At 44.1% G+C, this 24,726-nt stretch overlaps 2 protein-coding genes across 10 annotated transcripts in view; both read right to left on the bottom strand.

Annotated features, from left to right (window-relative positions):
* Nucleotides 1–319: 319 nt before the first annotated feature.
* ITFG2 (integrin alpha FG-GAP repeat containing 2) lies at nucleotides 320–10,310 on the bottom strand. The gene is made up of 12 exons (XM_086882487.1): nucleotides 10,124–10,310; nucleotides 8,765–8,860; nucleotides 8,280–8,321; nucleotides 7,280–7,457; nucleotides 6,845–6,984; nucleotides 6,298–6,446; nucleotides 5,175–5,269; nucleotides 3,329–3,379; nucleotides 2,775–2,866; nucleotides 2,151–2,268; nucleotides 1,405–1,578; nucleotides 320–1,252 (listed from the first exon to the last, which is right to left on the bottom strand). The coding sequence occupies exons 1-12, from the start codon at nucleotides 10,217–10,219 to the stop codon at nucleotides 1,110–1,112; spliced, it is 1,374 nt and encodes a 457-aa protein (XP_086738613.1). The 5' UTR covers nucleotides 10,220–10,310; the 3' UTR covers nucleotides 320–1,109.
* A 1,944-nt stretch (nucleotides 10,311–12,254) lies between these two features.
* FKBP4 (FKBP prolyl isomerase 4) overlaps nucleotides 12,255–24,726 on the bottom strand; it is an 18,365-nt gene continuing 5,893 nt past the window's right edge. For all 9 annotated transcript variants that reach the window (XM_086882492.1, XM_086882494.1, XM_086882495.1 and 6 more), the window contains 7 exons: nucleotides 21,322–21,442; nucleotides 20,591–20,747; nucleotides 19,472–19,562; nucleotides 19,042–19,125; nucleotides 18,223–18,408; nucleotides 17,454–17,693; nucleotides 12,255–14,268 (listed from right to left, as the gene is read on the bottom strand). In XM_086882492.1, coding sequence (XP_086738618.1) covers nucleotides 14,170–14,268; nucleotides 17,454–17,693; nucleotides 18,223–18,408; nucleotides 19,042–19,125; nucleotides 19,472–19,562; nucleotides 20,591–20,747; nucleotides 21,322–21,442 — 978 coding nt within the window. In that variant the 3' untranslated portion in view covers nucleotides 12,255–14,169. The remainder of the gene's footprint in view (nucleotides 14,269–17,453; nucleotides 17,694–18,222; nucleotides 18,409–19,041; nucleotides 19,126–19,471; nucleotides 19,563–20,590; nucleotides 20,748–21,321; nucleotides 21,443–24,726) is intronic.

The raw sequence follows: 24,726 nt of genomic DNA, 5'->3' as shown, positions 1-24,726 counted from the left end.
TTGTATTTGCTGTGACTCAGGCTGCTGTAAGGGCAAAGGGACAGCTCCATCCATCACACATATCCAATAAAACATCATACAAGTGAAAGGGGATAATCGATACCAGCCAGCAGGTAAGTCTGCTGTGCCTTTCCTAACAAGCTGAGTTAGAAAAGGGACAAGCTAAGAGAGGGAAAAGCACAATAACGACAGCATGTGGAAAGGTTCATGCCAGGCTTTTGCAAATGAGCTCTCCTTTACCAGACTCCTCGTACCAGCCAGTGAAACATCACTTCCAGCCCACCTCCTTCAGCTATGCAGGACTCAAAGCATGACACTCTCCACAAGAAGAGGCAAGAGTTTATTGAGGGAAGGCCAAGCTCTCATAGCACCACAGATCCACAGTTAAGTCAGACTGGTCTTACTGATCACTTCACAGCCGCTCTGTTAAGTCACAACCTTCTTTGGGATCACCCTGCCCAAGAAAATGGAGACAAGCAATGACTCTTGACAAGAGCTGGGTTTGCTGGAGCTGCTATCTTTCCACACCTTATTAGTGCAAGTTGTGCCTATCTCCAGCTATTCAGAACAGGTGATTTGTGAGAAACTGCTCAGTAGAAGGGCAGCAGCAAAGCAAAGACAAACAATGCATGGCTCTACTTTAAATACACCTAAGTGGAAGAAAAGGCTTGTGCCTGCACCCTAAATCAGTTTTTCCATCCCCAATTCCTGCACTGTTCTGAGCTAAGAACTCAGAAGTATTCACTCAAGTACTTGTAAGAATAGGTCAAAATGGAGACTTGGCTCAGTTGTTCTCTCCATCTGTGACCTCACGGCTCCTTCACAGTGACCAGTGGAGCACTTCACTTAGTGAGGAATATGGAAACCAGCAACAGAAGGCCTATGTGCAGGATCCTTGGCCCTTTCTGTTCTTGTAGCTGCCTCAGCTAAGGGCAGACCAAACCATCACATACAGGCAAGCCTATAGCCAAGAACAACCCTTCACAGTCTGTAGACCCTTTCCTGTTTGGAAGTTTTGACAAGACAGGGAAAGAATAGTCATCCTCATCAGATGCCCAAATCCAGCTGCAGAAGAGCTTGTGCTGGCATTAAAGATGTCAGCTTTCTTGTTATGAGGGATCCTGGATGCCACTGCAGTGGGCAGAAGAATCTGTTCCAGCAAGATCCTGTGAGGGGCTGCTGAGATGGTATTTTTCAGGAAAATAGAGTGTTTTGTGAATCAGGTTTTTGACAGCAGAAACATCGTTTCTATCTAAGGAAAAGACAGAAAACCAGTTGTTAGGCATTCTCATCAGGCATTGTGAAAGCCTCTTCCTCAAGAAATACTCTAGTTCCCAGCACATCATCTGCCAGCAGCCCTTTCTCTCTTTTGTTCTGTACATCCTCTGCTCTTTCTGCACTCACCTATACCCAGCTGCTGCAGCAGACTTCCAAACTCTGGATCAGAATCCAGGATTTTCAACAGGTTGGTGGACTCCATTCTCTCCAGCTGCACATCCCAGTAGATGTAGATCTTCTGGCTGAAGCTGACATAAACAAGGCAGGGACTGTTGCTCCCCTCTTTGCATGCATACAGGCCTGCAGAAAGCAGAAGTGTGGAGATCTGATTACTCCCAAAAGGAAAGAGAAAGCAAATAATTCACATTTCATGAAGAGGTACCAAAGCTGTTAGCAGAAAACAGCAACCACCTGGGCAGAGGTATGAGCCTGGATAGATAAAGTCCCTTTGAGACAATCCAAGAAGCTATCTCTGAGCAGCATGAAGCTTGAGGATTTGCAAGCTGCTTCTTGCAGGTCTGAGAGAAGACCTGCAGAGCCAAAACTCAGGCTGGTTCCATGGGCTCCCTATCTCCACTTAAGAACAGCTTAAAAGTCTCCAAATTAAAAAAGCAGTGTGGAGGACAAGAGTCAACTGTAGTACCTCCAAAAAGGACAAAATACCCGCAAGCCACCACAGACAAGCCTCAGTATCACTTTCTCTCACCCTTACTTTTCCCAGATGGCACTAAGGGGAAAGACTAGCTGGGCCTTCTGCAATATACACACAGGGAAATTATTCAGGCAGACAGAACATCTGGGTCTCCTAGATGGGAGTAGTAGCTTTGAGGGGAAAATGCTGTGATGGCTGGCTTTGTAGTCAGGCTTCCCACCTGCACAGAAGGCACTGACATTCTCGTCTGCTTGGAATCTGGCCACAGTCCGGTTGTGGTCGATGATGTACGTCTGACCATCCCACGCACAAGCAATCACCTCCTCATGCCCATTGCCCTGCAGGAAAGGGAGGACTGCACATTACACAGATGTCACCTACTCCCAAGGACAGCAAAGACTCTTTCTTGCTGGTTCAGAGACACAACACTAATGTCTAGATGCCACTTCTGGACATCTCATCCAGGTATTTCGCACTTGGAGCTCATCTCTCTTCTATATGGCAATCCCTGCGTACTGAAAGAGCTTTTAGACAATCGGGGTATTAGCAGTGAGCAAAACCATTCAGCTTTGCAGTGAGACTGAAGAACAGCTGGGGGACAAAAGTTTATAAATGGATAAATGGATGCTGGGTCTAACAGGCAGACACAGCTCATTCTCTTGCAGCTGGGCAGACTGACCTCAGTGCAGAATGTACTGCTACAGGCAGAACATTCTGTGTCATCCTGAGATAATCTCAGCCTTTTCCAGCTGAGCCATACTCCTTCTGCCCTTTCTATATTCATATACACAAAGCCATGCTGAGTTTTTGTCTTCATCTCTCCCAGCCTTACTCAGATACTCACAGTAACATCCAGCTTTTCCAGGGCAAAGAGCTGGTGATCAACCTGAACAGACCAGAGCAGCTTGTCTGCTCCCTCCATCAGTTTCAGTGTTCCTGAAGAACAAAGAAAACAACTGTCTTGAAAACAATAAAAGAGAGAAAAGACGCTTGCTAACACTAGGCCCTGCTCCTTCAACACTCAGGGTTGCTGAGAGTCAGTTGCTAACAGCACAAGCATGGTCTTGGCTGCTAAATCCATACTGGACACTTGACCCCACCTACCACGCTCCCATTATCCAGATATACTGCGGCTGTACTGGGCAGGGGGCACTGGCCATGAGAGGGTGGAACATAAACAAGCATCTAGCCTCACTGTGCTCTCTGTGCTTCCATATAAAATGTGTCAGCAGGAGTCTTTGAATCAAATTCTCTTGCCTGACCCTTGAAGAGTTTCTGAAGCCCAGCTTCCATTTCTTTTAAAAATCAAAAGCACTGAGCCCCTAGTTCCCTGCTCTGAATTAGTGACAGGCCTTGGCTGCCCCACAGGTCTTCTTCCAGGACAGTGGCAGGACTTACCATCCAAAGTACAAAGGGCAAAGAGACCTGAGCCACTATTCTCACTGGAGCCTGTAAATACAAAAGAAAATTACTGGAGCTTATGACCTTTTTTAAACATCGTCCTCTCCCTCTCCTGAAAACAACAGAAAGATCCAAACCAAGCTGATCCATGCTGCCTCCTCCCCTCCCAGCTGTGTGCAGGAGAGCACTGACAAATGTCACTAATTCAATCTGAAGAGGAGAGTCCCCTGAACACCTGAACCCTGCTGCTTCAGCCCTTCAGTAAACTCTACCTAGCTACTAAAAAAAGAAAAGACATGCAAGGTCAAGTTTTTAAAATATGGCACTCTCAGAGAGAAGTCTGGAGCTGTATTCAACTAAAGCTGCATGTAATCCTTTCAGTGACAATGTAGGAGAGGCACTGGCTCCCTGAGGAGGAGCCCAGGAAACCTGGCAGCCAGGAGCAAGCCAGCAGAGCTGCAAGCAAGCAGGCAGTTTCCCCAGAGTAGGTTAACAACACCAGCCTACCTCCAGTGCCCATAGACAGCTCCAAGCTACAGCCCCCTGAACACTGCCAGGATGCAAACAACCCCATTCCTGCAAAGCAGCCTAAAGCTAAACCCAGCTGGTTGGGTGCTTAACTGCCCCAGTGACATGCACCCAGACAGGCTCTGATCCAAGAGATCTGCTGTGTGCCCTTTGGAAAGTGGTCAGCATGGCACTCTTCAGCTGTTCCTTTACTGACAGTCCAGCATCAATGGGCTTTTTTACAGCCTGCTCTTCATCCCTTATTCTGTATGCCTTCATATTTCACAGACATCTCTCAACAGATACAAGGCTTCATACACAGTGAAATAATTGATTTCATGCTCTGTTGACCATGTTGCTCACAGCAGCATCAGAGATGCTGAAAACATGACAAGCTTAGGAACTGGGCAGGAAAGGTCCTCTGAGGAACGGGAAGAGGGTGGAGTTCAGTGGATTGCTCTTGTTCACAACCTCTAATTACACTGGACAGCCTGAATCATTCTTGGACAGCACTGCAGGAGGCAATACTTGGGCAGAGCAAATACAAGAAAAAGTGATCTCTGCTGGAAGTTTTCTGCCTTCTATTAGGCCCACACACTCCAAGGGGAGTGAAAGCTTATTCTCCAGAGGCACCAAAGGAGGGTTCAGCAGGTGCACCAGGCCCAGGTCAGAGCACAAGGACTTACAGGAGGGAAGCAGTGGCAGTGTGCAAGAAAAGTCTGGACACAAGAGCAGTGTGTAAGGGCTCAGAGAAGCTGGCAGCTGTGCAGACTTTAGATACAAGAACTGAACACAACACAGTGGAAGAAGACAGAGGACAATGATAGAGATGAAATATGGAAGCAGCTCTGGAGAGGTTGGGGCTGCACAGGAGAAGGAGGAGCAGGCCAGAGCTACCAAGAATTGAGATTCAAATGCTGAAAAGCAAGAAAAAATATGAGGCTGTGGGAAGGAAGAGATGCACCTAGGGAATAAAAAGCAGGCATAAGCTACAGCCATGCAGAAGCAAGGATCAAGGACATGTGTAGGAGCACGGCATGGCAGCTGTTCAAATGGACTAAATGCAGGTCAGCAGAGGCTGCAGAAAAACTCTTGTGCTGAATGAAGGATAAGGGCTACCTAGGGAAGGACAAAGGCTATAAAAAGCTCACATGCAAATATCCAACTGTCTTTCTTTGGGAGCTGGCTAAGAGAAGCTGAGATCCCTGTGTTCTTGCAGCTGCCTCTCGGAGTTATTTTTCTAGCACAGGATATCTGATTTCATTCTGGACTGATATACTGAAAAACCATCAGGGGCAACTGCTGGGCTGGAGACCCCAAGCTGCTGATCTCTCACCTCTGGCAATGCTACCAATCAGATGAGTGGAGACATTCTTGTTGTGAATCCGTCCAGATGTCTGGTGTAGAATCACATCTCGAACAGGGGCTTCACTAGGGAAAAGAGAAAGACAACAGGGAAAAGTTAAAGAAATCCAGACAGTTTGTGAACAGGTTGAGCCTTTTAATGGTAAAGGAAGAAAACGCACGCCACTCCAGGTATTAAAGAAATGCACTGAGTTTTAAAAACACAAACCCAGAATGATTTAATGCATAAAAAAAAAAAAAAAAAAATTAAAAAGAGCTCAAAATAAAATCAGTAAGGTCTGTATTCCAATAAAGGAAAAAAAGGACAATTTTTATCATTACTGTTACATAAGCCTGGCTGCTTTTCTCTCACAAAGTATCTGCCCAGACTGAACAGGTTGTTGAGAGACCACATGTGGACCTGGCTTCTGGCTAACAGGATACCATTCCACTGAGTTCTCTAAGACAACAAGGAGACTTGCCTAGTTCCCCTCCTGCTGCAGTTGTTTGTGTCTGCCTTGAAGTCCGACAGAACACCACAGAAGCACCCAAATTCCCCACCATGGTCCTTCCAGCACTAACACACTAACAAGCATCTCACTGCTCATCCTGGTTGCTGTGGTTGTGGTTTACAGCACTGGCTGCAAGGGGACTCATTAGGGAAACTTCTAATTGCCTCACCTGCAGAAAACAAGTGAATGAGCCCAGTTCTATCCTGGGCTTCAGATGTCTTTGGTTTGGCACAGTCTTGCAACAGCTACCCTGCAATCTGATGACTTTTCTCTGGAAACCTAGGTCATCCATTTCCCTACCTTAGCTCCCAGTAGTGAGGAACCCTCAGGGGGCTGGTTTTGCCACTCTCCTTGCCCAATTCAAGAATAGAGTGGGATAGAAGCAAAGCAGCAGTATTCATCTTTGTGATAGAGACATGAAGAGTGTTTATTGAAGCTTGGGTGCAGGTGGGCTTAAGTGATGAGGTGCCAGCAGCACAGCAGGTCACTGAAGAAAGGACAGTGACAGCACCTCCTGCTTCACAACGGTGATGTGGTGGCACCCCCTCGTAACAGGCATCCACAGTGGCATGTGCTCATGTGCCCCTGCAGAAACACCCTCACCTGCTTGTGGCAGATCCATCCCTTCCCGCGGCTGCGTCCCGCTGCTCCGTGTCCCAGGTGCACAGCAGGATGGCATAGCCACAGCCTGGCTGTGACACCATCAGCTCTGGTGAGCCATCAGGGCCTGGGTTCACAGACAGGCTGTCCACCTATAGCGGCAGAGGAGAAACAGGGATAGAGTCAAAAGCTCCAAAAGGTTTACAGTGCTCCCTGCAACTAAATTTGAATATGGCAAATCACCTGATAGAGCTGAGCAGCAGCTGAACAGCTGGAAGCAAAATGTCCAAGTTCAGTAAATGGTTGGTTCCCTACCAAAAGCCACTTTAAAACAACACTAGTACTTCCCACTAATGCTCTCCCATCAGCCAAGAGCAACTGCTTCTCAGACCAACTTACCAGCTGTACAGAAAAATTACTGGGCAAATCTCCTCCCAAGCCATTGACATGACAGTTGTTTTGTTCATAGGACAGATTCTGTGCTTCTGCTCTTGAAAAAGCCACCTCTTGAAGACTGACAAGTACTGTTCTGAACATCCTTCTTCCTTACCTGACCTTCTAGAAGCCATTTCTTCAACAGGATCAACTGCCCAGAGACATGGTCTGAATTCTCTGATGAGTCCTCCCAGCGAAAGGCACGGACCACCCTGTCAGTGTAACCCACAACCAACTCACACTTCCCATCTCCATCTGCAGGGAAGAGAGAAAAACAGATGGACTCTCTCAAGCACTAAGAGCTTGAGACACACAGAAAACACTCTGCTGGTTTTGATAATTAGCATCCCTGAAGACCCCAACCATGTAATGAAAGCTTGCACTTCAGAAAAATTCCTGAAGTTCTTGTTTCTCCCTTCCATGACTTGTCTGTGGTTTGTTGGAGTGTCTGTTTCAGCAAGACAGTAATTTCCTTCTGCAAGTCCCCCCCACCTTCTCTCCACACACAAACTCCTTCACCCTGCATTCCCACACCAGCTCTGTGGCTCACCAATGTCATTGATGAGCATGACCTTGGTGTTGGCAGGAATGTGCTGCTTGAACACTGGCTTCTGCTCTTCTGCCCCTGCCAACTCATGGTGGCCTGAAGCATCTGGGTGTTTGGAATTCAGGGAAGTCAGGTCGAAAAGATGAAACCAGCCTTCTGCACTCACCGCCACCACAAAATTCTGTGAGGGAAGAGAAAAACCTTCTGATTTTTCCTCTTTTAGGAAGTGCAGAAGCTGTCCCACAGCAGGGCAAAGGAGGACACAAGGGTAGATCGATCAAGATCAATGACTGGGAACACGAGGTTTTTGGCCAGCACACAAATTTCTCTGCTACTGGCAGGATACAAACTTCTTATTCATCTTTGCCAGACCACAGTATCAAGCTGATATGTGTGCAATACTCAAACAATGTGTGGCTTTCTCAATGCCCACGTCAGTTCTGCTCCCCACTAGTAGAAACACAGCTACAGTCTTTTGGGCAGAGTGCTTTAACTGGGACCTTTGGACTCACTGGTCCTGGCTTAACCCCCAGAAACAGCAATCCAGCAAAAAGAGTCATAGTAGACCCAGTGGAATTTGCTTGGGAATCCAGACTATTCCATGTCTCAGTCTTGCTTAGATGACCTTAAATGCACACAGCCAAGTGGCAGAAGGACCACAGCCCACAGCAGACAGCAGCCCAAGAAAGGCAAAAGCCACTGAGCAAAAGGAGCAACCCTCAAACCACCAAAGTCTCACAAGGGCACATGGAAATCAGAAGTGCTCTCTGAAGACAGGATGGATTTCTTTGCTCTCTAAAACCCACATAAGGCTCACAGAAAAACACCAGTTACATATAAGCAGAGGAACAGTTTAAAAACAGTAATGCTAAAACTCTATAAGCAAAGGCATATCCTAGAGAGACAGCACTTCTGTCCTACTCCACACTCAGCATATGACATGACCCTAATCTGAACACCTCCCACATGCCCTAGAGACAGCTGGGAACATGGCTCCTCTCACCTTTCCTTTATTGCACACATCTCCCACACGGACACATGTGAGCTGCAAAAGAAAACAAGGCCATCCATGAGAAAAGGCAACCCAGCCCAGCACCCTGGGATAAGCCTCTGCCCTACCCCGTCCTCTCCCATAAAGAATCTCTTGAACTCCTAGCAGCCTTTTGAGAGTAGAGTCAAGGGACAGAAACACAACTTGCCAGAGCCCTGGGGCAAAACCCACAGAGCAGGGTAAAGGTGGGACAGAAGGCCAGTTTCTATGTTTATCCATTTATTTGCTCATCACTTCCAGCCCATGAGGCTGTAGGCAAAAGCAGGGTCTTGAAAGACATGAAAAATATCAGACACAGAAAAGACATGAAGGACACCAGAATGAGTTATGGCTGCCATTCCTCTCCAGCCGACATATTCCTAGGCAAAGGACAAGGATAGCTGGCTGCACATGCACATAAAAGGCCCAACCATTTAGAAATTTTGTCAAGAACTGACCATTCCTTGGCAAGACCGCACAGCCCAGGGCTTGCTATCATCATTCTTGTAAACATAGAGCTTTCCATTGGTGTCTCCCACCACGAGTTCATTCAGCTGTACAAGAAAATTGAGGAAGAAATCCACAATTACATTAACAGCATTCCTTTAACAGCAAAAATTTCAGAATTCATATCTAAAATTCACTCTGTGGGAAGAAGCAGCAAAACAAAATGAGTTAGACAATCTTGAATCAAAATGGGAAGTCTGGGAAAATATAAAAGCCCTAATTTTATTCTTACAGATAAAAGAGATGGAGAATGGCTCCTTAAAGTAACATCCTATTACCTACAGCTTCTCCACTCATTGTTTCAGAGTTGTGACACTGACTGTTTTAACATCCTGCTTGGATGCTAAAACAATCATCACTACTCCGTCTTCCATCCTTCAATCTAGGTTCACTTGAATCACTTAAGGAAGATGATGCCAATGCAAAAATATAACTATCCAGAAGAGTGCAAGAACACTTATAACAGATTTACACAGGATGTTCAATCTCACTGCTGAAGGGGTAAGGGGATTTCAGAATGGTGACTGTTTCTTTAAAGAAGATTTCTAAAAATCACTAACGACCCATGCTGATGTGACTACTCCCATTATCCCATCTCCTGCATCATGCTTCTGTGTATTTAAATGGCACGCATGTCATAACTCCCTGCACACCTTACCCTACAAAAAAAAAAAAAAAAAAAGGGAAATCACTTTAATGATCTACTGCAGTGCTAGCCATGACACCTTCCAGCATAAGGCTGTAAAAAATCTTGACTGTTGAGGAGAAGAAACAGTTGACATGTAGTTGGTTAAGCTAACCTCTTCCTAGTTACAGACAAATCAAGACCAACCATTTCAGGGGCTGACAGCAATACTCCCAATGCACATCCATCCAATCCCATCCCATCCCATGGGTCAGGAGACGCCGAGACTCGGCTCTATCCTGTTTGTGATCTGCCGTGCCCGGCAAAGCACCACTGCATCCCCACCACTGTGACAGGTCTATCGAGCAGAAAAGTTAAGCTCTCCTCTGGCTCTGGACCACCCAGGGCACATGGAATGGCGAGGGAAGCCCAGATCCGCTGCAGCCCAGCAAACATTCCCTTTGCAGAGCAACTCCTGGGGGGTTCTGACCGAAGCCCTGCGGCCCTCACACCGCTCAGGCGCCCGCCAAGCCCCGTGGGTGTCCCCAGGGCTGGAAGCGCCGCGGCTCCTCCCGGCACTGCCTTGGGCCCGCACCAGCCGCCGTTCAGGCCCCGGCTCCGAGGCGGCTCCGCGGGCAACCCCAGCCGGGCCCGCGGCCCCCTCCGCCCCACCCCGGGCTCGGACCGTGTCGTTGTCGGCGTCCCCCAGGCAGATGGCGTGCGGGAAGAGGCTGCCGGCGAAGTCCAGCGCCACGCACTGCACGTAGCTGACGGAGCGCATCCCGGCCGGGCCGCGGGGCGCAGGCGCGCCGGGAATGGCGGGAGCGCGGGGCGGGGCGGCCGCAGAGCCCGCCTCAGCCCCCGGACCGCGCCGCTCTGGAAAACACCGCGCACCGGGAGGCATTTATACACGCACAGACAACACACGGCTGTGGCTTACAAAGTCAGTACTGTAACTCTTTATTTTTAGCTTTTTTTTTTTTTTTTTTTTTTTTTTTTCTCTATAAGGACATACATAACGAAGTTTATAGTTGAAGTTTACATGCATGACCTCACTTACAAATACCAGTATGCCACCTTCTGCCGGCAACCAGACCCACTTTTAAAGACAGCACGGAACTGCCCGAACATGGCATGTTTAGTGTCCTTAACAGATTTACATTCTCAAACATTTCATAGTTTATGTAGTAACAACAAGGGCACAGTGGTACTTTCAAGACTGCTCACACTTAACAACAGATGCACCATCGACTAGATTTTTTTTTAGATGTACCACAGAAATCATCACTTTTTGCTTTCAGAAACATGTACAACTACCATGCCTGTGGGAGACTTTTGAAAACTGATGTTCAACAATTAAAAATTTATCATTAGGACTTGGTTTAGCAGCAAAAACACTTTCAGCCACGGAGGCTTCTATTTCCAGGAATAATTAGCAACAAATCAAGGTTATTTACGTGCCGAAGAAGTACTCTGGCTTGGCATTCCTGTCCCCTTTAACTTTTTCTAGGTCTATAAATCCCTTCTAGCCCAGTTGACATTCACAGTGTTGTTTCCCACAAGAGGGGGTAGTGCTTTGGTAGAAGTTTCTCACATAAATGGGGCTGTTACTATAGTCAGAGCTCATGGAAATCACCCTCATTACCTGGCAACCCTCAGGCTTTATTAGGCAAATGAAATCTGCATTTCCTTAAGCGAAATGACCTGCCAAGCACTGCTCCTGCCTCTGTCCTATGCCACCCGTGCCATGAGATCAGAGCACTGCAGCTCCCAGCTCTCTAACCAAGCTCCAAGCCAGCAGCAGGGGCCGAATTTGGTGTTAGTGCCCAGGGGCAGGGACAGCACTGCAAGCAGCCCTTGCACCACTCCGGTGACATTTCCAGGGCCCGAGCTGGGCTGGCATTGCTGCAGGACAGGCACCGGCACTCCCCCAGCCCCCACACAAACGCTTACACAGTGCTTCTGTCTCAGCAAAGGAGACCGGCAGTTCCCGTTGTACTACACGTTAAAACAGGGATACTCTCTGCAATATACACACGCAAATTCCAGCCCATGGCATGCCATGCAAACACATCTTTCTCACCATAAAAAGGTCAATTTATTTTAATCTGAGAGGAACAGATTTTTCACCTTTCTTCTGCAGAGCAGGCAAAAAAAATTGCCCCTTCTGCCCCTGTCTCACAACAGGACACTGAAGATGCTGAATTTAACACCACATGATAAGATAAACAACAGCTGAGTTTGAGTACTATGTTCCATGCCTTCAGACAAACAAAAAAGCCCACCCCAACCAAAAGCCCCCACAAAATTCAAAATCACACCCACCCCGAAACAAGACACACAAACTGCAGAAAGAAGCGGAATACTGAGTAATAGCTTTCTTGTGAGATCTGGGTAAGCTGACATTAAAATCACTCAGGAGTTTGTAGTTCATTAGAAGTATTTGCAGTATGTAAGCCACTATCACTTACTTTCACTTCAAAGCCAGTTACTTTCAGGTATATTGTTTTTTTCCTCTGGTCCAGTTTTGCAGTGTGGTAGGTGAAGAACAAAGTAGCAATATGAACATAGAACAAGCTCTATGAGGAGTAGGTTACAGGCTTGCTTTTTGCAGTTTCCAGCAGCGTAATTTTTTTCCCCTTTGCAAATATATGGGTAAATACTGTATCAAATATTTTTTTCTATGGTAGCAAACAAACAACATAGAAAAATCATCCGGACACTGGCTATGTGGACAAGAAAACACTGAATGACCAAGGGACAGTAAATTCTCTCAATTCTGTGCAAATTCCAATAAAAACCCACTAAAAATTCAGTTTTCTTGAGTTTAATTGGAGCTTTATTACTTAAGCTGTGACTTCGCAGTCTTCACCTTCAGCAATTTGCAAAGAGGAGGCATACAACAAAGGTTACAATACTTAATGGAAGGGACTCCCTACCGAACAGGGGTAAAGAGGGCAATCCCAAGACAGAAGAACTGGGAGCGCCAATTTGTTCTTAAGTCTCACATGAAGACTCCTGGAAAAAGCCGATTACTTGAAGCAAATCAAGGAAAGAAATTTAGAAAGAACCTGGGATTTAAGTAAGCTGGAACCAGGAAGAAACAAACACCAACGACAAAACGGGGACTACCAACCTGCCAGCCTCGTCTCTGTGCCTGGGAGGATGACGGAACAGATCCTCCTAGATGCTGCACTAAGGCACATGGAGGGCACGGAGGTGACTGGCGACAGCCAGCACGGATTCACCAAGGGCAAGTCCAGTCTGAGCAGCCTAGTGGCCTTCAGTGATGGAGCAACTCCACTAGTGGAGAAGGGAAGGGCTACAAATGTCATTTACCTCCATTTCTGTAAGTTTAGCACAGTTCCCCACAACATCCTTCTCTCTAAATTGGAGAGAGATGGATTCAATGGGTGGACTGTTTGATGGATAAGAAATTGATTTGATGGGTCATACAGGCTGGTGCTCAACGGCTCAGCGTCCCAATGGACACCAGTGACAAGTGGTGTCCCTCAGGGGTCCGTACTGGGAGCAGTGTTACTATCATCTTCATTAATGACATGGATGAAAGGGTAGAGCGCACCCTCAGCAAATCTGCAGGTGAGACCAAGCTGAGCAGACCAGTTGACACACTTGAAGGACAGGACGCCACCCAGAGCGACCTGCACAAGCCTGAGAAGTGAGCCCAAGTGAAACTCATGAGGCTTCAGTAAGGCCAAGTGCAAGGTGCTGCACCTGGGTTGGGGCAACCCCTGGCATCAATAAAGGCTGGGGGATGAACAGATCCAGAGCAGCCCTGCCACAAAGGATTTGGGGTTGGGTGAGAGGCTGGACATGAGCTGGCAATGTGCACTCACAGCCCAGAAGGCCAGATGTAATCTGGGCTGCATCCAAAGGGGCATGGGCAGCAGGGGAGGGAGGGGATTTTGACCCTCTACTATGGTGAGACCCCAGCTGGAACACTGCATCCACCTCTGGGGTCCCCAGCACAGGAAGGACATTGACCTTCTGGAGCAAGTCCAGAGGAGGCCCACCAAGATGATTAGAAGGATGAAGCACCTCTCCTTATGAGACAAGGCTAAGAAAACTGGGGTTGTTCCACCTGGAAAAAAGAAGGCTTTGGGGTGACCAAACTGTGGCGTTCCAGTACCTTAAAGGGAGCCCACAAGAAACATGGAGAAAGACTATTTACAAGGGCAAGCAGGGACAGCACAAAGGGGGATGGCTTCAAACTGAAAGAGGGCAGGTTAAGATTAGGTATTAGGATGAAATTCTGAGGGTGGTGAGGCACTAGAACAGGCTGCCCAGAGAAGCTGTAGGTGCTCCATCCCTGGATGTGTCCAAGACCAGGCCGGATGGAGCTCTGAGCAACCTGGTCTAGTGAAGGGTGTCCCTATCCATGGCAGGGAGGCTGGAACTAGATCTCTGAGGTCCCTTCCAACTCAAGCCATTCTATAATTCTATGAAAATGCAAACAAACCAAGCAGAGTAAATCCAGACAGAACCCAAACAGTAAACAGAGGCTGAATGAATAAATAAAGTCACTAGGATTAAACCAGATTTATGCTGCCACTCAGCTTCTTGAACAGCCACATAAAGCTGTAACTGACTGTGGCATGGTGGCTTCAGCCTCTGCTCCCTTGAAGCCACTATCCAACCAGGTAGAAAAATAAAGGTCTAATTCACTGGAAATTCTTTCATTTACAAAACTAATGGAATAGGGGATTTTTTTTATGCTTCTGCTTCAACTTCTGATTTATCTTCAACTCCATTCTGCGCATCTTTCATTTCTGCATCTTCAGTGTGGCTTGTTTGAAGAGTAGCAGATGACTAAATAGAGAGACAAAGAAAATATATTAATATGTTGTACAAAATTGCTAGCACAAATACTGTTTGATTCTTATTACTTGGAAAGCTTGTCTACTCTGCCAGACTGAATTGAGACATTAGGATCTTCAGCCAAGAGAAACCAAAAATTTTCATGCATCTAAGAAACCAGAAGCAGTAGAGAGGAGGCCAATATATAATACTGCTATTAAGTGGTTATGATTCTTGATGTGGCCTGCACCCACCTGCCACACAACTTCTTAGAAGTTTAACTGAAATTAATTTGTGAAGCTTCTGAATGAACTGCTTTTGCCCTGTTTCAATATCAATGTCATTCATTTTCAGCCACTCCCATGGCCTATCCCAACCCAACTGTATGAGGCACACTTGCACTCAGCTTAAGAAGTATCTTCATTGGACAACTAGTTTTATGGAGAGACACTTCAAACTCAACAACAATGATCTGGATGTCCTGTGTAAGAGTTTAACTGGAAGAAAATATGATCTGACAATGAGGCTGCTTCTAAAGCCCTCTCCTTGTGCATCTTCCTCATAAAAAGGTGTGGAAGGCAGAGAGCCATGAGCTAGGGCTCCAAGGTCAGCTTTTACAATAGGACATAACCAGCACATCCTGACCTTGCATTAATTTTCAAGCACAGTAAGGGGAGGTAAAAATGTCTTGGCTTGCTCATCTCAAAACCCAGTGCAATGAAATTGCTATTCTATCTGTCAGCCCAGCATCTTGAGCCATCTGTTTTATGATGATGTTAGGTAAGAACCAGACAAAACCAAAGTCTTCAGCATGCAATGCTGGGAGAGGGAAATAGGAGGGTTGGGAAAGGGGAAGAATCCTTAAAATCTAGAATATTCATGCATCAAAGGTCAATTTTTCATCCTTAGAAGCATTCCATAAAGCACACAAGAGTTAAGTCTTCTCTCCACAGAAAATATGTTAGCTATCAATCCTGGGCTTATGACAAGGTGATAAACATCCTGACCTTCAAAAATTCACACTTCACATATGTGAACTTTTCAAATTAATGAAATTAACTACTGATGCAAGAGTGGCTGTTGAATTTAACAGACTGTGTCAGGAATATTAGAACTGCAGTCCAAGCTATCCTCTTAGCAATCAGAAGTCCTTTAGTAAACAAACTCTCTTCCCCAGAAATTTGAGCTTCTACTACAGCACCACTAATAGACATTGTCAGAGCTAGAGTAAAGCAGCATTATAAATGCAGTAACAGGGAAACAAGCTTTTCTTGCATGAAAACTACCTAAAGACTGGCCCAGGGAGTAAGCATCCTTTACAGTTTATAGTTACATCAATCCCATTTCACATAAAATCATATCCATTTAAGGCAGGCCAGATGGCTCAGAGAAAAAAAAACCAAAAAAACAAAAAACCAAAAAACCAGAACACTGCACATTCCCAAGATCATCTAACTTGTTGTGAAGAATTCACCAGGCCAGTGGCATCCAGGTGTGTATCAGCAATAGTGTGTCCAGCAGGACCAGGGCAGGGATTGTCCTCCTGTACTTGGCAATGGTGAGACCACACTTTGAATCCTGTGTCCAGTGCCAAACAATAACCTTTCATTGGAGTCCAACCTAAAGGATTCCACAACTTTAAACTGATTCCATCCCAAGCAGATAGGGAAATTGGGACTAAGTGCCATGTTTTTCCAGTATCCGAAACAGTCTGCAGTGCAAAATCTGCCTTTTGCCAAGAGTATTGTTCTACAACTTATCTGTCTTAGGAGCTGAAGAAAGCACGAAAGTTTCTGTACATTTAGTAAGTATAGCTTGTTTCAGCAATCCACTCTTCCTATCTCAACAGATCTTGCTGTATCCCACACCTAGTGGAGGAAAACAGATTCCCAGCAGCTGTGCTAGCTGAAAGGAACCCTCACAATAGAGCCCAACAGCTGGCAATTAAATCCTGGCATTTCAAAAGTGAAGATGCCTAACAGTGAAATAATTCTAGTTTAGCTGCTGTATCTTTATATGAGATTTTTTATTAAAGCCTACCAAAATTAAGATCCTTTAAGCGTATGTGATAGTATAGTGATGTAAGTGGCTTTACATCACTGTGTCTAGAAGTGAAGAATACTTTCTTTTAAGCTCCAATAAGCAAAGACTGTTGACATCAGGCTGCTTTGGCCAAAGAAAGAAGAGACAGAATGAAGCATTTCATGTAGGAAATTGTCAGCTGACAGTCTGAAACAGCTGAACTGTCAGGCTACACTCATCTGAGGACACCATGCCTCAGGCAAGACTCAACAACACAGCTAACCACAGGAAATTACTGTACCAATATCCAGCAATTTTTTACTATTCTCCATGCATATTCTGGAAAGGTGAAAATAACCTCACAACATACAAGCTTCTGTACTCTCCAATGTTACTGAGGAAATTTGAATCTGATATAAATCCCAGATTTATCTGAGAAGTTACAGGTCTGTCTTGTCTTTCGAGACCATCAGATTTAAGGGAAAAAAACCAGAATGGTATTTTAGGAGATGTGATTCTCACCAGTAACCTGAAATGTTTCCTGCTAGCTGATACAATCTTATTATAACCTGTATTCACATACTGCCATTATTACCTGAACTAGTATTTACTAAAATTCTAGTAAAAGCTTATTAGGAAAACCATCCATGCAGCAGAATAATGAATCTTCTGACACTCCATAATCTATCTGTGGCATCTGTAATGGAGACCATCAACCACATCCTAGTATCTCTGTGAGAAGCCAGATGCTCAGCATCCTTTGTATGACAGACACAAGTTCTCACTAGATGGGCACCCCAGGCACCAGAACAGCCTGCTCTTTTCAACAGGTTCTAGAGCAATAGGTGTTTTCTTCAGTTCTAGAACACTGTTTGCATCTCATCACTTCAACTACTTTCTGATTAACACTGGTCTGTTTCAAATTCAGTCAAAATAGGTAAAAGCTTTCTGTGCAATGGTTGGCACTGCTGGCTTCCCTGTTCAAGCAAGATGGCCTAAAAATTTTGACTGTTGGCATTTTGAGTTCCATCCCTGCTCCCCCCCAGAAAGGAGACTAGTTGAGTGCTCTCCTGCTATAATTATCTGCAGTAAGAAGCAAGCTGAGTACCTAAGCCACTGTTCCTTGTCTAACACATAACACCACCTCGTGTAATCTTCGGAGTAGTGTTACTTACCTTTAAGTCTTTGTCTGCGAGCCTTTGGAACATGTTGGCATACATCTTTTTCTCCTTCTCATGCTGCTCCCTTATTTTTTGCTGACAAGTCACCAGTTGCACTTTGGCAGCTTTGTTACTTGGATAAAGTTGTATCACTTTCTGGAAATCTGCTCGAGCCAGCTCAAAGTCATTGACAGCCAAGTGAGCTTCTCCACGACGGAAGAGGCCTTTTTCATTGTTGCTATCCAATTCAAGTGCCTGCATGCAAAAAACCAAAACCAAACCACATTTATTTTCCTTTTATAAAAATTATATGCAGTCAGAACACCAGTGACTGCTAGGAACTGTACCTTCTGATGTAGACTTAGGAGTCTTGTCAGGACTTACTAATAAAGTGAGTGGAATACAGTAGAAGTAAGTACAAAGAGGAATGAACATAGTAGGCCATTTGATAAGAGAATCAGCAAGTCTAAGATTTAGTCAGTGATTAATCCTGCTCTTTCAAAGACTTGCCAACATGACTACCTTCACCACATCTCAAGTGTTTCTTATTTCTGAATACTTGAATATTCTCAATATAGCAGCAAGTTAGTAAAATGTTCAAAGGGCACTAATTATGAAAATAATCTCTTGGATATTTTTAGTATACTAAAAATTCCATACTACCCAAATGCCAGCTGGCAAGAAAGACCAAATATCACATGGCCTGCTGTCCCTAAAATGTTTGAAGCAAGAAATAAACTGTCAGACTGCTTATGCAGTTTAAGAATAAATAAACTCCTACTACCTTGTTACAGTTCTCCAAAGCCTGGGAGTACTCCTTTAGCTTGAGATGGCACATAGCTAAGTTAAGGTGAGCAGCAAGCCTCAGGCTTTTGGCTTTTGATTCCTCTTCCTCAGGGAGTCCCGACTCATGCTCCAGCCATGACACAATCTTCTTATACTGCAAAGCTGCCCGCTTGTATTTCCCCTCCTGTAAACAAGGCAGCTCAATTATCACACAGCTCATCACAGTAACTTTTACCTCCCTCTCATCCCTTTTGCCTGCTTTGAGCAATAGATCTAAAAAACCCCATTTGATCAAGGAGTAACTTCTGTCATCAAAAATACACTACTTCTGAGAGTCATTCCTGCACAAGATCAGAAAATCTCTAGAGCTAGGGGTATATGCCAGCATTGATACTTCCCTGAATTCCTACCTTTATATTCAACTTTTGATGCAAAAATAAGTGAAGATGGGGCATTTTCAAAATGCAATATGAAGATAATAGGAAACACTTCCTTTAGCTGGTGAAATTTCTTTGAACAGCTTCTTCACACATCTCTACCCAAATGAATGCTGTTCATACATAACACTCTCCCCACAGCAGGAACTGAAACACTGTACACCTCACAGAGTTATCTGCAGATACAGCAAACAGCTCTAACTGCAGAGAGCTAGCTCCCTGCAGAGTTGGGTCTGTGGATAATCCAACCGAGTTTTGTTTTTTTTAAAAAAAAAATTCCCCTCCAGTTCTCCCGGTAAAATCTCACAGAACACCATGAACACCACTCAGAAATGACAGAAGCTAAGAAATGCTATTATTACTTGGGCCCAGTAACTTACCTTGAAGTACTGAGTGCCCCTCTCCTTCACAATGCTGCTCTGTTCCAACTTCTCATCTGTGTTCATTTCCCAGGACTCCTTAGCCTACTCAAACAGGAATAATTCCAGTCAATTTCAATACAATTTCTAGGGAAATCAGGTAGCTATGCTGTTTCCCACTAACAGTATGGTTGAGGTAAGTCTGGCAAAGGAGAGCTTTGCACTGCTAATGAAAACCAGCCTAGAGCACAAGAGATGGCAACAGACAGGGATACAGGAAGAATAAGAATTATTTCAGCCAACAGCTCCCAGCATGTCACCATCATCTCTGGCAACAGTGGCCTCCCTGTTTCACAGCACCATTCAAGGATTCCATTGTCATTGTTTAAGCTGCACTCCCACTTCTTCCCCCACCCCCAGATCTCTTTGGGATTTCATCTCTTGTTCTCACCTTTTCAAAACTTTTGAGTTTCACTTCATACTGCAGCTCTGCATCTGGAGGGATCTTAAATTTCTCATTCCCAGCACTTCCAAAACCATAGCTGTAAAATGGGCGTGGAGAGAGAGAAACAAAAATTATAAAGAAGATTCAAAACTATCCATCCAGCTATATTTGCTACATAGATAGAGACAAAAACCCCATGCAAATTTGGGATGTGCATAAATTATTATTACAAGACAAAGGCTTGAGGAATCCTAGCTAGAATTCTAAAATTAGCAAGTACAAGGCAGAAGAAAGTAAGAGAAACCTAGTGTTGACTGCATTTATTTTTTACCATTTCCTATTATTTTATTAGTTTTTTTGTTTACTTTAAAGAAAAGCAAGTAATGCCTTCATCAACAAAAACCCAAACCAAAATAACCAACTTTCAAATCACAACTACTGGCTTTCATATTCATGGTCTGAAACTGAGCATTGCCTTCAGAGCACCTGTATTTTAGTTCTATTCTTAGAAAGCAAAGACAATAAATACCAAGATTAAGTGAGCAGCTGTACACTTAACACACTGATAAACAGGAAATACCTACAGAAAGGTACTGCAATGCAACTCCAGTAAGAAGCTGCATATTAGCAGGAAAACCCTCTAGATCAGATTGCTTTCTTTTTCTGCTCTCATCAGGCTCAGTTACAGTTAAAAAAAAAATTAAATGAAAACTGAAATAAATTAAAGTTTGATGAAAACAATCTGCAACTGCACTTGTTTCAGATGTGTTCTCACTGTAAGGAGAAAATCCTGCCCATATCCAAACCTACACATGCACTGTTTTACAGTAAGCAATCATGAAGAGGGATCACAACAATCTAAGTTAGAGAGCAACAACATTTTTAAAAAATATTCAGAGGTCAACATTACAAAGACTTAAGTAAATATTTCTGCACTGCTATGGCTTCACTATGAAGTGGCAAAGCAATCTTAGCTCGATATTTCTCATACATAAATTTTTTGGAGCCAATCCAAGTTTTTACCACAGCAGTCAAAAAAGCTGAAAGGCATTGTAACGAAACATTTTTTTCCTGCCAGATGATTAGTATAAAACCTTCCTATATCAAGCACCAGAAACAGCATACCTGGGTTTGAGATAGAACACAGATTCCTCAGATTTCTCCATTTTTTGAATTGCTTTCTCCAGACCATGAGGAATATCGAAGTTTTCACCTTCTCCAATCTCAAACCGCAATTCCCGCTTGTCAAAAACACGATCTCCGTGTCGGCCTTCAAACTGGACTGGTAACAAAAACCAGAGTAACAGAGAGAGAAATCAGAAGGGATCTATGTATGGCAGTGGGCAGGTTCCCAGGAGAGCACAGGGAGCTCTGTACAGGCAGGCAGGACACACAAAGTGCCAAAGCCTCCTTCTGAATAGTCTTTTCTCTTCTAGCAGCTACCCATGGCATAGCAGCTACTGGCAGCAAACAGAATTTCTGCTGTTAAATTTAACAACCCAGGTTTTTTTTGTTCATTGAAGTGTTTGTTTTTTCCACTCTGATGACAAGTACCAGAATGACTTCCCCTCTTGTTCCTCAGCACATGGAAATACTTTATGAGGCTCAATCACCTTTTGTGATCAGATAAGCACTTCAACAGATTCAGTATCACCAGAAAGCACAGTTGCTGCTGGAAAATGTAAGCCTTGCTAGAAACAGGAGAAGGAAAGTTTACTCTAGGTTGTTAAGTTATTTATTGCAGAAAAGAGAAGCCACATATTCCTCTCTCTCAGGACATGCAGTTGTACATTGTGAAAAGGTTCTGCCATCCCACACAACAAATCCATTTGCTATTTGTGTAAGAACACACTTACTCTCTACAAGTGCATCCTCATTGGGCCTGGAGTAGCCCTCCCCTTTCTTACGGATTCTTCGGATGATGCCACCATCTTCTTCATCAGTGAGGTCTTCCCCCTTGAACTCAAAAAGTTCAATCTGTGGAGGGAACAAAAGTGTTGCATTTATTCTCATTAGACCAATTTAGTAAGTCACAGATTTTTTTTTCTCCAGAAAGCTTTGAAACTTTAAACTCGTTGCTACAATCAATTGTTTAGGATTTTTAAGAGCTAATGTTAATGCAGGACACAGGTATTCAGTGTGAATATCTGTATCTTCACATACCCTCCCAAGTAAATGTAAATCATAGTTTGAAGTGAGACTACCACAATGACATAGAAAAACAGTCTAGTTACACAAAAGATATTTGTCATTGCTGCTATGAAGCGAAGGGAAAAAAAATCATATCCTATGTTTGAGTAAAACAATAGTGAAAACTATTCCTAAGTACTAAAAAACAAGCCATTATAATCAGCATTGTTTAGACTACCTCATTAAAAAAAAAAAGGTTCAGAGCTAATGCTGTGGAAGTTCCTGACACTGGACTTAAGATAACTGGAATGCAAAAGGAATTGCATATCCTCCAGTACTTCCACATTTTATTTTAATTGATACCTAATAACAAACAATATTCTGGTCTTTCTCTTCAGTCAGTCTGAAAAAAGTCATTCCTGAACATCCTACTGATGACCATACAGGTGTGTCCCTCCCCTTTTTTTTCCCAGCCCAAACAATATTATTCTGTGGAATAATCTATCTATTTATATTGCTCAGCAAAAGCTATCATGAGGAAGAAAAAACAAAACCACCACCAGATTAAAAAGTAACTTCCATATCATAGGACATGCATTATTTCATGTCATAAAGAAATGCTGGTGTGATGACACAGGTACAAAATCTCTTAATGTAAGTTTTAGAGGATTTTTTGTAAAGCAACTTCTATAAAATTTTGGTATGGTGATAGGCACTTGTAAAAGAACCCTGCTGATATTGTGTAAAGAAGTAAAAAGTAAACCTTGCTAAAACTAAAGAAGTGGAAACTTAAGGAGACTTTAGCTGCTTGAGAGTCATAGTACTTTAACCTAATAAAACTTGGGAAAATTTTCTGGATCTAAGTTCCAACCCACACATAGCACTGCTTACTTGTTGCAGCCAGTGAGCCCCAGGCTGTTTTGTTGGGGAGGCACAAAACCATCATAGGCAGCTTGGTGCTTTTCTTTCTCCCCTCTTCCTTCAACATAACTGCTCAGGCAAGCATTAGGGGATATTAAGACTCATGAATGAACCACTACTTTCATCTAAAATCACACCCAGAAAATGGCAGGGCCAGACTGGCAGCATCAAGAGAAGTCCAATGGGCAGTGAATAACCTGGGTGACTGCATCAGATGGACTCAGTTTGATGGAACAAATCCCCTCTTGCAGTTCATGCTTTTATTTATCCAAATGTTAGGTATTACCTCTTGTTGAAGGACAATGAAAGCTTCTCTGCTTTCTGCTGTCCACATGCATCCTCTGTAGTAGTGCTAAGCCCTTAAGAATGCCCCACTGTGCTGCCAAGGTAGAAGGCCTTGAGCTTTTAGCTTGCATTTCAGCCATCAGCTCAGCACTGATTACACCTGATATCACTTGCACAGAAGCACACAGCACTCCAACACGTGTCGTTTGATCCAATATAGCTGAGCCAGAAGTAACTTCAGATTTCTATGTAAGAAAATGCTGTTTGTGAACAGCTCTACATGATGATCATTTTTTCAGAAACAGTGGTATTAATTTTGATGTACTCAAAGTGAGTAAGCTGTCATCCCTTAGTGGACACTACCTGCTAGCAATATTTTTTAATCCTTCCACACAGAATATATCCTTAATCCTATTACTGAGAAGTCCAAGGAAAAAAAAAAAAAAAAAAAAAAAAAGGAATGCAAATACACTATCCAAATGCAAAGCAAATGCAATATCCAATTATGTGAAAGCCAATGGCACCTGGCCTGTATCAGCAATGGTGTGGCCAGCAGGACCAGGGTAGTGATTGCTCCACTGTACTGGGCACTGGTGAGGCCACAACTGGAATCCTGTGTCCAGTTCTGGGCTGTTCAGGCAAGACACTGAGGTGCTGCAGTGTGTCCAGAGACAGCTGGGGAAGGTTCTGGAGCACAAGTCCTATGAGGAGCTGCTGAGAGAGCTGGGGGTGTTTAGCCTGGAAAGAAAAGAAGGTCTTGGGGGGAACCTTCTCACTTTCCAAAACTCCCTGAAATGAGGCTGTTTGTTGCCATATGGGGTCAGTCCTTTCTTCCAAGAAGTCACAGAACAAGAAATGGCCTCAAGGTGCAGCAAGGGAGGTTTAGAATGGATATTAACATTAGAACAGGCTTCCCAGGGATGTGGTTGAGTCACCCTCCCCAGAGGCATTTAGGTGTAGATGTGGCACAGGTTAATGGTTTAGTGATGGACTTGGCAACTTTATGTCAGTCAGATTTATGATTGGACTCAATAATCTTGAAGGTCTTTTCCAACTTACATGATTCTAGGTATAATTTACCCTTCTTAACAGATGCTCATTGTTTCCAATAAAATCTAAACAGACTTTCAGTCTTTACTCTTAAGAGCTATTTTCACCTTTCTCAGATATTAGATAAAACATTCCATCTCAGAGCAATCATCAGTTTTAAAACTTTCCTTATGTCCCCAATTGTAGGAATCCATTCCATTGATTAAGTGCTTTAGAGCAAAGTAATTTTAAAAATCACACTTGAAAAAAAGAGTCTGCCTTCTCTCAGGTAAAATTTATTTTGAAGCAATTGTTGGCAAATTGAACTGTTTCAACAGTAAGAAAAATACATCCCCTCCAAACCCTGTTGAGACTGTCAGGGTATGCTCCAGAAATGGCTTTAATGTCATCCTACATGGAAAAATCAAAGACAAGTCTCAGCATTCTGAGCAACCATTCTCACTTCTGAAATAACACACAAGAGACAGCTGCTATTTCCACCCCCTTTTGGGAAGGAGGGGGAAGATGTGGGGGGAAATGACTTTTAAGATCAGCAGGAAATAAAATCTCTTCTCTCCTGGTGAGGCTGAGAGACACCAGGGATAACTGGCTCCATGCTCACCAAGACATGCAAGCAGCTGGCCATGTGAGTTGTCAAACTGGGTTACGCAGCTGCCAAACTCAAGATTGCTGAGTCTGTCACAAGGACTGAGTGAGCGCACAAGACTTCATCTGTGGTGGCAAGATTGATCAGTGTAGCCTGGATGCACAGAGAGACTTTGGTAATGAACCAGCAATCTGAATCCAAACTGGTTTTATGGTGCTTTGCAGCTGACTGAAACGCTCAGCTCTACAGAACAGAGTTCAGAATTGCAAGACTGTTCAAATATTGTATT

The sequence above is a fragment of the Cyanistes caeruleus genome, chromosome 3 (assembly GCF_971803275.1).
Source record: "Cyanistes caeruleus chromosome 3, bCyaCae1.hap1.1, whole genome shotgun sequence".
Taxonomy (NCBI): domain Eukaryota; kingdom Metazoa; phylum Chordata; class Aves; order Passeriformes; family Paridae; genus Cyanistes; species Cyanistes caeruleus.
This window is presented reverse-complemented; position numbering and strand designations above follow the sequence as displayed.